General features: G+C 45.7%; 2 protein-coding genes across 2 annotated transcripts; one reads left to right on the top strand and one right to left on the bottom strand.

Moving 5' to 3' along the window:
* Positions 1-12,229: 12,229 nt before the first annotated feature.
* Positions 12,230-14,271, bottom strand: PNRC1 (proline rich nuclear receptor coactivator 1; the record flags this gene model as incomplete). The annotated part of the gene is made up of 2 exons (XM_083831498.1): positions 12,230-13,348; positions 13,861-14,271. 2 exons carry the CDS (start codon positions 14,269-14,271, stop codon positions 12,908-12,910), a joined length of 852 nt encoding a protein of 283 aa, XP_083687624.1. The 3' UTR covers positions 12,230-12,907.
* LOC310897658 (uncharacterized protein) lies at positions 14,231-16,214 on the top strand (the record flags this gene model as incomplete). The annotated part of the gene is given in 3 exon segments (XM_083831497.1): positions 14,231-14,422; positions 14,424-14,753; positions 14,755-16,214. Coding segments are annotated over 3 exon segments (1,317 nt in total). The 3' UTR covers positions 15,550-16,214.
* Positions 16,215-16,341: the final 127 nt, after the last annotated feature.

Raw genomic sequence — 16,341 nt, 5'->3', positions numbered from 1 at the left:
GGTACATTTTGTGAGTAATTCCCACAAACCAGAAGTATTTGGCTTTTTTTTTTAATTATTTTATTTTATTTTTTGTAAATGTGTCTGTCTTGGTTCAGGAGACTCCCAAACACCTGGCAGATGAGCTGTTTCTGGAAAGTCTGTGGGGACAGCTCCTGACTACATGTGGAGAAACTTACCCAGTTGGGCAGATGTGTGGCTGGGGCAGGAGACTGGTCTGGACATGTGGTAGAGGTCCCAGGGTGAGAGGTGCTTTATATCATTCAGCATTATAAGGGATTAATTCATTAATGAAGCTTTATTTAGCTTCATGGCTAAGACAGCCTTACATTTTCATTTGTTAGATATCTCCTTTTCTTTTATCTTCTGCAGATCCTGTGCTCATGCAGGAATAATCAGTTTGTGTGCAAAATGAAAAAGAAAAAGAAAAAAAAAAAAGAAAGAAAATGTCCTATGATATTACTTTGAACAAAGATTAAATTCACAAAAATATGCCAGTGCCTAATTTATTCTGAAGAGACTGTAGGGGTAATACAGTCTCTTGAATTTTTTTTTATATTTATTCTGCTGATGATATCACCCTACTAACTGGAGTATTTTTTATCCCTCATGACTAATTTTGCAGCACAAATCAAGAGCTGTCAGACCGCATAGCTCTGAATGCAAAGAAACTACTGTTAAATATGAAAAAGTGGTACTGCGTGGTACATAGATATGAGACCAAGCTGCTTTAAAAATCTTAAGTAGATTTCAAAACTGAAAGCAAGAAATATGAACATTGTTCACAGAATTGACAAGATAGCTCAAGGACGCATGCCTAAGATGTAATTTCAGCAAGAGCAAATACTGTTGTTTAACCACAGAAGTGCTGCTATAATACTGGGTCCGTTTTGCACACCAGAGTACAGGTGACACTCTTGCAGCCAGTCTCAGTTCCATTCCAGGTCATTTCAAATATGCTGTAGATCAACATCTACAAGGTCACAGTCCAAGCCATTAAGGGAAAGGTGAAAGAATGTGGAAAAATCAGAGGCAAGTTCCCAACAAAGGTTCTCCAGTGCAGGAACAAAATTAAGATCTCATCAAAGCATTCTTCCTCAGTGCTGTGATCTCCATCCTGATCTCCCCAGAGGAAGACTGACATTCAACTAAAACACAATGTGAGGAAACATCACAACATGCACATTCTCTCCTGTGCTCCAGCTCTCAGAGTTTGTGTCATGAAACTGGCTGTTGGCTGGCATTTGAAGAGGACTAACACCTCAGTTCATTTATTTCAAATGGCTAAATCTCTCACTAGTACAGGACAAATAGATTACAAAGTTGTTTGAAGCTTCATAACCTTATGATAACCTGGATGTCTTGAAATGAATACAGCGAGGAATCTCACTGATACTTGGTATTTCATTTGAAAGTGATGTCCTCATCTTAGAACTCTTAAGTTTGGGCTTAAACTTAAACCTTTTCACTGGAAGGAGAAGATTTGGTCCAACACAGTGATGCTTAGAATTCATTAAATCAGTAGGACTGTCAAATCACTCATTAAAGACTGTTATTATCAGTCATTAGGACTGTTAAATGTGTCAGACTGTTAAATCAGTCAGGACCATTAAATCAGTAGGACTGTTCATGTGAAGCAGCAGGGTACAAGGAAGACTTCAGGTTCTGTTTTTCTGTATCTAGGTGACATTTAAATGCCTATGACCTTGAAGCGATGTCACGAGTGCATCCAGAACAGAGCTGAGGATAAACATTAAATTCTTGCAAAACTTGTCAAAAACTTAGCCAATTCCAAAAATAACTAACTCAGCTAAAGGCCCTGCTGAGTAAGTTTGAAATACGATCCATGCTCTGAACTTGAATTAACCCATTCAGGATAGATGAACAGTCAAGCTAGTTTCATAGGGTATTGTTAAAAACTCTGTTAAGCATAGTGAAAGGTGAAGCATGGGTAAATGAGACACTGTCTGGCATCTCCGTCTCATATACAAATGCTATTTAAAAAGTCAAAATTAATTACAATAAAAAAGACATTTTGACTGGGACTACCTTTAAAAGATGTGAAATGTTTTCATGTTTGATAAGTAATCCACAGAACTACAGAACTTTTTCACCTATGTAAAAAATGTATTTATGTATATAAATGTATATAAATATATCTATGTATGTGTATAAAAAAGCCCGGCATGTGTGCGAATAAATCACTTTCACACGTGGCTGAACGATGTCTTCATCATATTATAGCAGTATTTGAAAGTATGTTGCATTAGAAGACAAAAATCTATATACAGGGAAAGTTTTGTTTTGTTTTGTTCTTGTTTCCGTTGTTTTTTCTTTTTTCTTTTCTTTTTTTTTTTCTTTTCCCCAGTAGCAGGCTTCATAGTTAACCTCACCACGTTTTTGACCAATTGGGTTATCATGTGGGGGAAAAATAAGAAACATCTAGAGGTAAAACTATCGAGGACATTTGGATAAGTTTTTGTTGTTGTTGTTTTGTTATAAATAAAGAAGGATTTTCAGGTGTGATAATGTATGAGTTTTAACTGAAATTTGTTTATCAAGATGCCGTGGGTTATCTAGTCTGGGCACAGTCCAAGAATACAACTGGATTAGTTTAACTTCAAATAGAATTACCTAGTATGTTAAAAATACCTTGAGTCAAAAAACTAGGATGCTTTTGATAACAAAAAGGAGACTTTGAAACGACTTTTCTAAATATTTTTACCAAGTAAGTCGTGGCTTTGTTTATGACATACAGGTTGTCTGTACATTGATGTAGCAGCTAATCTTTTTTAAAATAATTTTGTCACTTAATGGGCGTATAGTCCATAGAACCTACTGCTGTAAATTATCACTAAAGCTAAAATCCAGCAGGCCTGAAAAGTATTGCAATTTATGTATATTCCTTTTTTTTTTTTTGTGAATACCAGAATTAACGGATTTATTACAAACATAAAGACGAGTTTGAAGGAGAGACAAAACAAAAACAAAACAAAACAAAGAATATATATATTTTATAACAATCTGTAAGAGCTTAGAGATTTCTTTGGAGGTAAATGAGCTGGTAACTATCTCCTCTTTCCTGTGACTATGTTACTGCTGGTAATGACAGGTATCACCCTCAATAACATGGTGTGAAATTCTGAGAAACTGACTTATTTATAATTTCCTCCAAACCTGTAAAAATTGTCGCCGTAAACCAAAGTGCCCCTTTCTGTTTGCTGACTGCTGAGGCTGAGGTTAGATATAGGTGTCTAACTTATAGACACTTGATAGATGGCATATTCCGCCCTGTGTATCCTATGATAAAAATACAGACATAAAACACAGGATAGAGAGAACTCACAGTTTTATGACTAGTTACTGCAATTTCTTTCTAAGTTCATAAGTTCACAGAAGGAAATCTGTTCTCCTACATTTTCAAAACACCAGGGACGGAGTAATTAATATGTCATAAGTTTGTGTTTTACAAAAACACCATCTGCCAAAAGTGCGCCGGATGTTTTCCTTTAAAAATGGAGGCTTCCTGCCTAATCCACTTTGCCTTAATCTTCCAGCTGCTTTTTTGGTAAAACATTAGCTCAAGAAAAACAAAAAACGTTAACTTTCTGATTCTAAACCGTAAGCACTATTCTTTCTTTTTTGCAACTTTTTTTTTCTTTTTTTTTTGGTGTCCTAACAGTTCTCATTGTCCTTCTAAATAATTATTTGTCAGTATATCTGTACACGATAACAACACACATTAATGTGCTATAGGCTGCTTTTTTTATGCTATAGGCTGCTGCTGTGGGAGGACATCACCCAGTGTGTACTGGAGGAGAGGTGCTAGCTGGCAGCGTGTTGCTGCACATGGGAGAACTTACTGTTACAACCAATGGCAGCCCTCTCTGCCCATCTGAAACTGTGCAATCTCTGGAGGATATTTTTTTTTTTTACTGGCCCTTACAACAATATTTGACCTAATAAATCGCTGTCCACTGAGAATAAATGTACTAAGCTGAGCTGCAGATGGAGAGTCAGCTGCTGGCTGTGTTTTCCACCCGCAGAGCCTTTCTCCAGCGCTGCCCGAGGACATCCCACAGCTTGTTCTGGCTCTCTGGGACATCACAAAGCCTCTCCCTAGAATCACAGAATACCCCGAGTTGGAAGGGACCCACGAGGACCATCGAGTCCAACCCCTGGCTCCGCACAGGACCACCCAAAAACCAGGCCATGTGTCTGAGAGTATCGTCCAAACGCTTCTTGATCTCTGGCAGGCTCGGTGCCATGCCCACTGCCCTGGGCAGCCTGTCCCAGTGCCCGAGCACCCTCTGGGTGCAGAACCTTTCCCCAACACCCAGCCTGACCCTCCCCTGTCCCAGCTCCATGCCGTTCCCTCGGGCCCTGTCGCTGTCCCCAGAGAGCAGAGTGCCCACAGGTGCCAGGGCCATCTGCTCGGTGAAGCAGCAGAGCTAAGATAGGTAGCAAATTTTTAAGGGTCATTGCACCTGCGTGTGATCTAGTGAAAAACAAATACATTTATTAAATTTGGCAGGTTTTAAACAGATCAAAATCGATTTAATCTGCTCACATAACTGAGAATTAACTCGCAGCTAGGCCCTGGCCAGGCACGGCTCCGTGACTGCCATGCAGCTGCCCCACACAAGCGGGGCCTGGGCGCGGCTGCGGGGAGGCCGATGGGCGACTGCCCCTTGGTGTCCCCCGGGGCCACCCGAGAGGTGCCCCAGGAAGCCACCAGAGGGAGCCCACGCCTGCTCCAGGCCAGCTCGGACCTTGACTTTAACCTATATATCCGTGCATACTTCGAGCTACATGCGTATGCTGTAAAGGCACCTGTAAAGGTTCCTACAAGAAAAGAGCTCCTTCCTTCGCTCAGTTCCTCTCGCTCATCACGTACCAACTTTCTGCTCCTTCAGCTTCTTCCTTCTGTCCCCCCAACCCTCCTCAGGGCTGAGCCCACGCAGCCAACTCAGTCATGTGAAAAGTAAGCAAAGTCCTTCCTAGGAAAATTGTGACTAAGCTGCGATTTGGATCAAGATTGCTTTTACCCTTCCCTCACGTTTCACTTCGTGTCCCCACAGTACTTGGAAAGCGGGGCATGTTTGTATTAAAATTATACTAAAATGCAACAGCTTGGAGGAGTGGAAGTACTGTCATGATACCAGTAGGGGTTAACTCTTCAGTGCTGCCACAGAGGGAAGAAATAAACCCAGCTATCTCGCCTGTTCAGCAGTTTCACTTTGCCTCAGGAATATGACAGTGGGGACTTCGTCTTGCCACGGGGTGCCCCCGAGGAGCGCTGGCTCTGCTGTGTGATGGGAAAACCCCTTTCTGGTGGAGGGCTGCCTTCTCTGAACGCTCAAAAATACGCTTACATTGGCATGATTTATGAGATTACAGAGGATGGTGACTAATTGATCCAGACTGGGGGGTCACCAGAAACGGGGGTTCTTGCCTGACCCCTCCCCTCACTCCATAATTTCTTAAGGGTGGAAATTTTGAAGACTCTGTCACTTGTTCATTCTTGTGTATCCAGCTATGTCCCTTCAAAGCTTCAACATTTATCCCAAACATCATGGTAGTCATTGCACCTTTGAAAAATAGGGAAAATGAGAAGTCATGAAAGAAAGAGTTTAATTCTGCACAGGCATAGCTAGTTGGTCACGCTTACCTGTGCAGACACTGAAGTGTTGGCATTTTTTCCTTCTGCAAGTTTTCCTTCTGGAAGTTGCCTGATATATTGCAAGAAGTCATATGGTAGCTGTTGAATTTGATCTCTACTATTATCAATTTGAAATTCTATCTTTGGCCAAAATGGAGAAAAAATTCTGCAGGCTCCATGTTTTGGGATATTTATTTTCATTTATGCGGAGTAAATGTCATTTCAGTGCGGCAGTTCAAAGGATGTTGGAAATAGTTTTGAGGTGAATCAAATGCATATAGACAGATACATGGTAGAAGAGCAGCAGAATGCATTACAAGACAACAGTTTCCTGCGGCGAGGGAAGAAGGGCTATAATTTGGCATAAACGAGGGCTATGGATGGGGACTACAGAGGAAGGCTGAAGAAACAGGTAGCACAGGGCAGAGGGAAAATGACAGTAACGGTACAGAGCGTCACCCTGCAGGTGTGAACTGACACCGCAGGCTTTGGGATTTGTAGATGCTGAAGACAGTAAACGTATCATGCATATGTGGCCTGTATAATACTTTATAATACTTTTTTTTTTTTTCCTTTTTTCCTAAAACACATGACTTGGTGCTTTTGGGAAGGTACCATGGTACATGGGGGAAAGTAGAGCTTATAGGTGCAGAACTAGCCTGGTACATGGCCATGAATTAAAAAGGAAATATAAACCACAAGACCCTGCAAAATGAGGGGTGTAAACTCTTACCTCATATCACATAAGACACAAACAGTTCAAAAACATCTAGCCAACCACAGAACTAACACTGAACACGTAGAAAGACACCATCCTACATGCAGGAGGCTGAGAAGAAGAATTTCGGACACAGGCTGTGCTTGTGGCAGGCTCTCAAACAGCAGACCTGGCCTGAAAAAAATAGATAAAAAGTCTCAGTTCACACATCTCAGAGCTGCAGGCTGAATTTATCTTCCTGGAATGTCCTCCCAGTGGCACATGAGCCAGGTCAGGCCAGGCCAGGCATCTCAGGCTTCCTGATCTCTGGGGAAACAATCCTTAAACTCCGTGGTTTTGTGTGCGTGTGTGTGGTTTTGTGTTTTTTTGTTTTGTTTTGTTTTGTTGTTTGTTTTTTTTTTTAATTATATTTGGCAGATGAATTCCACGGTATCTGCATGGACCAGCTCATCAGAGTCATTTCTAGCCCTCCAAGATACCAGGTGGGGCAGGTTATGTTACTGAGACTGTGCTACATGCTTGCCTGGTCAACTCATACTACATTGATCAGAGAAATCTCAAGAGATTGCTGCATTTTGTAAAAATCTGATTTTCCTTGAAGAAAAAATGCATTCTTCCTTGGAGGAAATGTATCCTGAACACAGCAGGTAAAGTTGGCATGCTCTGAAATGAATTTTTCAGGCAAAATATACATGTATGAAAATCTGTGGCAAATTGAGGGAATCTGAGAACGGTGAAACATTTAGGGGGAAATACAAGGAAAGAGATGTTCACAGCTGCAGTGAAGAATAAAGAAAACAGATATTCAGGGAAGGTGGTGGAAGGCTCAAGGTCTACTGGCTAGTGGTAGGTAGAGACTGGGCCACTCGAACTTCACCCTCTGTCCTCCTGTAGGAAGACCCTCTCTCTTGGGATAGTCTGGGGTTCTTTCTGTTTTCCAGAACTGAGAGCCTAAAGCTAACTCAAATGGAAACTCAAGAAACTATGGGGATATCGTGCATGTGAAAGCAATGGAAGGGCCCGCTGCCACGTGAGAACCCAGGCTGCTTATGGACAGAGCGGGGTGAAGTGTCTCTGAGCAAATCCATGCAAAATGCAGCTCAGTGGGGAGGGCAGAGGGGGAACAAAACCAGGCTCAGGGCACAGGTACCAACCAAAGGCAGCTGTGGTCCCCAGAGCCAGCTGCACGAGTAGGCAGCAGCGGAGAGCAGCAGCCAGAAGCAGAAACCTCAGACTTGTCATCAGTCTTCCCACTGTTGGCTGTGGGGAAAGGAGAGCAGGAGCTGGAAATGACAGTACTGTGTATAGGTCATGTATTGTATCAAAGGGTTAAAATTAGGGGTGGAGAAAAATTAAGCAGCCATCTTTCATGTGCAAATTACTAAAGCCATCATGCAATATAACTCCCCACAACACAAAGCCTAACTGCAGTCCAGTTTATCTCACCAGCCCTACCAATGATAACACATGCCGAACATTTCAAAGCAAAGATTAACATACTACATACATTTTAACATACACGGTGGGGTGGGGAAGACCTGCGGATCACATAGCAGCCATGTGTCCTAGCAAAGGAAAATCCTGACTGCAGCTCCAGACACTTTGGCTCTGCTCCTGGGTTAGTGAACTGAGGGACCGTCAGCAAACCAGTTCACTTCTTTGTGACTGCTCTTCCATCTCTAAAATGTGAGGGGCTGCTATCACCCACATATGTACTTCAACTGCAAATTTATATGATAAGCAGCAGTCTAAATATCTACCTGCCTCATCTCTGTTAAAAGACCCAGGAAATCAAAACAGCAACGTGAACCAAAAAGCAAGCCTCTCTTTCCCTTAAATCGTCACAAATGAAGAGTAAGTTGTGTGTGAAGTCTTCCACCCTTCTAGACTGACAACTTTATTGATCCCACACTGAACAGTTGAGTCCTCGTCTCTTCAAGCCATGAGCCAAAATGACACAAAAGCACGCTGCTTTTCCAGGTAGCGCCCTCCTCTTACAAAGAACGTGGCAGGTGACGACTCTGCCCAAGAACCCAGCATCTTCAAGTCAACAGCTTCTCAGACCACTTCTAAAGTTAGACTAAAAAACTGTGGGAACCTGGGAGCAGCACGTACTTCCAGAGCACTCTGTGGTGTCTACAGCACTGCTAGCCATTAAGCACGCCATACAGAGATGCAGTTAGTAGTCACGAAAAATAGGTACTGATAAGACAAAAACACACATCACAAAACCTGCCAGCTCTTTTTGTTTTCCCCAGTCAAGAACTGCTAGCAAATTGCATTCATCTGTTCATTCAAATCCCCTACATCCGCTGTAACATCAGGTACTTTGGGAGATAATTTTCTCTTACAGTACCCTTCCTAACCACAAAATTCAATGGCAACATCTATGCAGCTTCTTTCTTATCTCTTAGATGACCTTGTTTTTCAGTTTTTCTAATTGTCAACTTTTTTCCATATCACTTCTACTACAGGGAAAAAAAATATATCAGCATGTTCCTTATCGCTTACATACCGAGAATCTCTAAAGTTTGGACAGGGTCTATCAATTTACTACGCCATTAATTCCTAAAATGATCAGTCAATATTCTAAATATGACAGCATGCAATTTTTGAATAAGCTGATGCAAGGAATGCAACTTACAAAAGCTTCACGACACATATATATGTAAATTACGTATATCAAACTATCTGCTATTTTAGGTAAGGGCACACATTTTTCTTTCTGGTGAAGCAATAAAGAACGCAAGTTTCAAGTGTTCCTGAAGGAAGAGAAAGGCCTGATTCTATATATTATATTCTAAATACACTATATACATACTCTAATACTATATAACATTATACATTATACATATACTATAATATATATATAGTATATATCCTATACCCTATATTCTGTATGTCCTTTATTGAATGTAGCTCTAGGTCTTCTTTCAGGGAATAAAAAAACAAATAAATTATATTTTGATGTGTAAATTGAGGTTCACAGACCCACCTGATGAAAGTGCAGCACTTATTAAAGTGAACATCTTTCATAAAAACCGCATCTCAAAACTTTGTTTCATGATCTTAAGAATGACAAAATGGCAGTGATCTTCATGCTACTACTTGAAATACACACACTGTGTATGTACATATGCCGAACTACAACTGTATAAATACTTAGGAAAGTCCTATAAATACAAGAAAAGCCCTTGACCCCAGAATAGCCTTTCTGGTAATGAACTACAGATGTTACAGCAGTTCGCTCACCAATGGGCGACCTTTGTGTACATACACATAACCAGTGTAATTCTCAGACTGAAGACAAGCATTTGTGAACCACTCAAAACAAACGACTGCATCTGCTGCACACAAGCCTGAGTACGCATAGCTCGTAGGAATGTCACTAGGGAACTTTAAACAAAATCACCTGCACAGCTCTTCTAGCCCGGCCGGGGCTTAGCGAAGGCTGAAGGCCTCTGTTCTGGGAGTTGAGTAAGCGAGGTTTTACTATCTCAGGGGAACAATAGATGTAGAAGAATGCTGACTTCAGAAGCACCACCTCTGCTAGGATGTGTTCATTGTGCACATTAATTCCTGAGGTGGTGTCTTTTTCTTCAAACGCAGCTGAATTCTTGACCTTCCTGTCCTAGCTCTGATAACATTCTTCTACACCCTAAATGCAGAACAAAAAGTTCAGCCTCTACGTAGCTGATAATATTCCGTTGCTCAACTTCAGGACAGAAAGCTCCTTTTACTAGGTAATTTATTTCTCCTTAATTGATAGATGTTCCCTTCATTAATATTCTCTATTGAATCAGCAACTAAATATTTCTGCTTGCCAAAACTATTTAATGCTGATTCCCATTCAGCAAGGCAGCATCAATTTTTCACAGGCAATGTTGACATTTTACTACATTTCTCTCTTACTTGCTTACCTCCTAGACCCTTTAGGATAAGGATCAGCCTACTCGTAACATAAAACCCTCTAAGAGATCACAACAGAAGAGTTCCTCTTAAACAGTTGATAGTCAGGCATATATTATTGGGAAAAAAATAAAAAGGCATTGTGTAATCAAGATTCTAAGAGTACAACTTGTAGAGGACAATAAGGAAATGAGGTTGTAGAAGAAAATGTTTAACTGCATGCCGAGTAGGAAAACAAAAGGGTAAAGATGACATGTTGTTATCCTACCCCGATAATCTTTATGATCCAGCAAATTATGAAAAGTTTAAATTTTCAAGATTTCAGAAGTCTCATCCAACAGCTTTAAAGAATTGGCCGAGGAGCTGAGAACTACTGACAGTTGTGTAACCAAATCTGTAATCCCCAGGGGATGTCAGCAAATCAAGGCAGCAACAAAGAGGTGCGTTATACTGGCAAGTTTTACGTAGGATCAGAGATACCTTTCAGACTGTGTGATCTGAGGTCAGCTCCAAAGGGCAGGGAGGAAAAGAGGCTGATAGTAACAACAGAGGTAATCAGCAGGGGGAAAAAAAAGAGTTGCCATCTTTTATTTGATGCCAACCTACAGGGCTTACGGAAACTACATCTCGACAAGCCAGTTATCAAGATTCAGGAAGATCACAAGTTCAGCTGACAAAATTAAGCACTACTTAAAAATTAAGCTATGGGCAATTCTTAAAAGGCGTTTTCCTTTGTGCTTGTTGGCATTTAGACAAAAGGAAAAGACAGCAGCACAAAAGCAGATCAAAACAGCACGTCCCCAAATGTAGTAAAACCGGGACTTACGGTCTACTAGAGCCATCTTCAGTGAGATTCTACGAGCTTTTCTTTTTGCCCTACTACAGTTTAATGATAAAAATACGTATAAAACGTTTGTTTTTAGAAGACTTGCTAAATTATGGAGTATTTAGGTTACAAAGCAAACTGGGCTAAAGAAGCCATACGCTTTCCTCAACTATGTACCATTGTATCAACTAACACAGGTATGTATTTTAAGTTAGTAAACATGGAAGTATTCGGGCCAGTCCTAAAATTTTGTATGAACTCTTGGTTTAGAGCCTATGTAGTTAAATAGCCTAACAGCACTATAATGAACATTTTTGCAACTATATAATTAATGTCTACAAACAAAGAAACTCTCCTCTACTTTTTGACCACTCTCATTTCATAATTGGCGGCTAACTAACGCCACCAATTCACCCAAACCCAACAAGGCGATTGCACGGATCAGAACTAGCAACACATCACAAATGCAGGTAACGCTGCCCACTAAATCTCCCTTGAACATGCTCCGAGAAGATGATCCATACCAAGGAAACATTTCACCTAGGACCCTGCTAGCTGTTTTCTTCATACATATCCTACCTAGTAACCTAACGCCCAGAGGTTACGTTGTTTTCCAGTGGATCTGAAAATTTTAAAATGTTTTTAAATCTCATGTAGTTTTGCTTTATACTTCTTTTGAAATATCAGTTATTTAATCACAAATCTTCGTTATCTCAACAAACCTGTCATGCTTATCTACAGTTCAATTCCTTAATAATTTTATATCAGAGGAACATAGTTTCCAGCATAACCATCAGTGGTAGACAAAATGGGTGTAAAACACAAGTCTTAACTTGCACCCTAACTTTCAGTTACTGTTAATTTTCAGTATCAATTAGTTTAATGATCACTTACTATGAAAGTTAAGGAAAATTGCAGCAGGAATTTCGATGTTTAAATCCCTTTCTTGAAATCTAAACTTTAAAGAAACCAAAGAATAAGGAACTTCAAATGACGTATCACAAAGGAAATGTTACCGGAGCTATCGAGTACCTCAATTATTCACTAAAAGAAGGCAATCAGTTAATTTAAGTTCAAACACTTGTACACTCACACAAGAAAAACAGAGACATGATTAAGGGGAGGCCAAATTGTTTTATTTAATTTTTTAGTGACCAATTAAATTTATGGCAGAAAGCTCTGCTTTTTTTTTTTTTTTCCTTTTTTAAAGAAACCAGCAGTGCTTCATTTGATGGGTTGGAATTCTACTCAAATTCCAGTTAATTTTGTAACAAACACATGAACAGGAATTCCAGATATTGTTTCCAGAGCAGAAATTCACATTTGTATGAAAACTCCATGTTTGTACTTGATTGGGACACAGAATGTAAAACTATTGTCAGTAGTGCATGAGTAAACCATTCACATTTGATCTGGAACCTTGACATCAGAAAGTTGTACTCTCCTTTCAGATTTTTCATTACCTTGTGCAAATCAAGTCAAGTCTTCATGTGTCAAGCACACACTTAAAATTGTCCATGTTTTATATACAAGACATCTACCATTCAGGCAGTGCAAAATACATCCTTTCATAACAAAACTAAAATGTACCTCTCAAAGTATGAACAAGAATATACACATAATACATGATGTACACTATTTACACAACCATAAAAAATATAATACAAGGATTTTTGTACGTGGTTACAAGACTTGACGGTCTTTTGCAATTTTTTTGTAATTTTTTTTTTTCTTTGCAACAAGGCATGTGTAAGTTTCCTGGATCTTTGCAGCTCTTCAGAGATCTTGGAAACTACGCTTGAACTTTTAGGAGAGTTTTCAAATGGACTGCCATCAACTCCCTGTTTTGGTCGGAAAGTTCAGCTGTGCCACCCACCCAGTGGCTGGGAGGCTTCGGAAGGACACTAGGTGACGGCGGGTCGCTAAATTTTGCCCCAGCGTAATTTTCTTTTTGGTTCGCTTCTGTGAGGGTGACAGGTTTCTTGGACTTGGCATTTCTGAAGTTCTCTGTGTTTTTAAGTGGCTTTTTCTCCTGCTTCGGAATTATTTCTGTCGGTACAGAATCTTGCCAAAAGTTCTCTATCTTTCTCGCAGAGGTGATCTTGGTCAGCGGCACGTTACATTTGCCCTTCTGCCTGTTAATCTTTGGTTGCTCACACAGATGGAAACCGTGAACAGGCTGGCTGTGGGGGGCGGCAGCCTTCTCAGACTTTCCCATCTTGTTCTTCAAGACCTGCGCAGACAAAGACCTCACGTCAACGGGCAAACCCTCTCCTCGAGAGGAGCCTCCTTGACGGTTCTGCCAGCCCCTAGGCTGCCTCTAGGGCCAGACCCCGCCGCCATCACGGCGTCCCCCCCCCCCCCCAATCCCCTCACAGCCCCCCCCCCGCCCCCCGCCCGGCCGCCATGGGGCGCTGCGCCCCGCGCACGTCCCGCCCTGCGCGCGCAGGGGCGGCTGGCGCGCGGCCAGCAGGCTAAATCCGGCTGTTGCTGGGCGCAGCGGCGGCCGCCCATTGGTGGACGGCGGCGGCCAATCACCGGCGGCAGTTTCGCTCCCCCCCCCCCCCCAACAGACGTAACGGAAACTCCGCCGCCGCCGCCCCTCACACGCAGGGAGGAGGGAGGGGGGCGAGCAGCTCCCCCCCCCACCCCGCGCTCCGGCCGGGAACAAGCGGCCCCCCCACCCCCCCAACACCGGGGAAAGGGGGAGAAAAGTACCGAGAAGTGCCCGAGCGCATTCCCTACCTCCTTCCTCAGGGGTCTGCCGGGCGCGGCTCTCGAGGGGGCGGCCGCGGGGGGCTCCTCCTGGGGGGTTGTAACCATGCCGGGAGCTGGGGGAGCGCGCAGCTCCCCCGGGCCGTAGGCGGCCAGCGGCGTCCTCCTGCCCAGGCCGGCGCGGTGCTGCTGGTACTGCTGGTAACGGCTCGGCAGGAGCCCCGCGGGGCCCGGCCGGATCTTGCCCTTCCTCCGCCTCACCCTCTTGAGCGCGGGCCGCGCGCCGCCCCCCGCGGCGGCCAGGCAGCAGCCGGGCTGGTTCTCACAGTTGCTGTCCCCTCGCCTGAGGCGCTGCAGGAGGCCGGAGGGCAGCCGCCGGGGGTCTTCGGCGCCCGACGAGATGCGAGCCAGGAAGGGCGGCGGCGCCGTGGTGGTGACCATGGTGGGACGCGGGGACCCGGAGCTGTGGAGGGGAGAGGGGTCGGGGGGCCGGGGAGCGGCTGCCGGGGCTTTGCGGGCTGAGATGGTGGCGCGGTCGGGGCTGCTGCTAGGAGAACATGGCGGGGGAGTGAGGGGAGCAGCCAGCAGCGCCCCTGTGTTGTTACACCGCCGGGCCACGCCTCCTTCCGCCCTCCGGCCAATCGCCGCGCTGGAACGCCGCGAGCGGCACGCCTCTCCGGCGGGCACAGCCAATCCCCGCGAGCCGGCCGCCGCTCAGGCCCCGCCTCGGCCAATCGGAAGCGACACAAACAGTCGCGGCCCCGCCCGCTTCCGCAGGCCGCCCAATCCGCGCGGACACAAACAAGGGGCACTCCCCAGTCTCCGAGTCCCGAGCCCGCAGTGCGAGGCGAAGGGGCGGGGCCAGCCGCTCCCCTCGCCAGCACCGCCGGCCAATGGCGGGGCAAGAGAACGCCCGGCGGCCACGCCCCCGAGGGCCCCGGAGCCAATCGGAGGCGACATAAACAGGCGGCGGCGGCGCGCCCGCGAGGGGGCGGTGGCGCGCTCCCGGCTAGGCACGCGGGGAGCGCCATGGAGCCGCCGGTTCCGGGCGGTGAGGGGGCACCGGGGAGCCCGGCCCCGGCCCCGGCCCCGGCCCCGGCCGAGGAGGGAGCGGAGCGGGACGAGCGGAGCCTGGAGGCGCTGAGCCTGGCCGCTGGCGGCACCGGAGCGGCGGCAGCAGCGGCGGCGGCGGCGGCGGCGGGGCGGCCGCAGCCCCCCCCGGAGGGCCGCCGGGCGACGCTGGCGAGCGCCCTGGAGCTGGAGGGGACGGTGCTGCGCGAGGGGCGGCTCACGCAGTTCGTGGCCAACAACCTGGAGCGGCGGATCCGCCTGAGCGGCGCCCCGCGGGGCGAGCAGCCGGGGCCGGGCCCTGGGCCGGGAGCCGGGGCCGGGGCCAGCTCCATCCCCGCCATCGACCCCGGGGCGCTGCAGGACGTGGTGGCCCTGGCCGGGCAGGTGGCGGCGCAGGTGGACGAGCTGCTGCGGGCCGTGCACTGCGGGCTGCAGGCCCTGACGGCGCTCAGCGTCGGCTGCATCCAGACCTACCGCGACGGCGTGGAGAGCCTGGGCGAGGCGGCCGACCTCAGCATCCGCGCCATGTACGCGCTGGTGGCCCGCTGCGAGGAGCTGGACCGCGCCATGCAGCCCGTGCCCGCCCTGGCCAAGCGCATCCGAGACATGAAGGGCACCCTGGAGCGCCTCGAGGGGCTCTGCAAGTAGCGCCGCACCCGTGGCACCCGCTACAGCACGGTGGGTGCGACTGAGCGGGTCAGGCCACCTGCCCGTGGCGTCTCAAAGCTGGCCCCGGAGCCGGTCTCAGCCCCCCGGCTTCATACGTGGTGCCTTCGGGCCCCCTGCCCGGGCCTGGCCTGCCCTCACGGCCAGCCACAGCCGTGGGCTGGAGGAAGCTTGGCAACCGGTGAAGGAAAAGGGTCTCGGTGTAAACGGCGTGGTGAACCGCCCGCAGCGCTCCGTAGCTTAAGCTCCATTAAAGAATTTGGATTCCACATGCCTTACGCTTGCTGTTTATTGAGGGCTAGGGAAAACTAACCAACCTGAATCAGAAGCAGCTGTCAGTATTTATTTTTGACCAAACCTGAAGTTGTTGTGAACGCTTTCTTGATGTTTACAGGCGTACGTGGGTCTTTGTAGTTTTGACACTTAGTGCCTGACTGAAGTAACTCTCATGCTGTTACAGTTAACAAACGTGGAGAACGCTGCTGTCTCTTACAGGGCGCAGTTGTAAGGGAAGACAAGTCTGAAGAAAATTCAATTCACCAAAACACTTTCTCTCTGAGAATAATATAAAATCCACGGGATAGAATTGCGATCCGGTTAAGAGCAATCCTAGATACAAAATACTAAATAAAAGCCTTCAGTTAAAATACGCTTTGCCTCTCAGTTTCTGCAGTTTTTGTAGAAATTTGAGTAATGTCACTGTGAAATGATTCTGTGATTTATGTCCAATGTGAAACATATTTAGTTTGATGAGGAGTATGTGTACATTATGAC

The sequence above is a fragment of the Anser anser genome, assembly GCF_964211835.1.
Source record: "Anser anser genome assembly, chromosome: 3".
Classification (NCBI taxonomy): domain Eukaryota; kingdom Metazoa; phylum Chordata; class Aves; order Anseriformes; family Anatidae; genus Anser; species Anser anser.
Note: the sequence above shows the minus strand (reverse complement) of the source record. Positions and strands in the feature narration are given on the sequence as shown.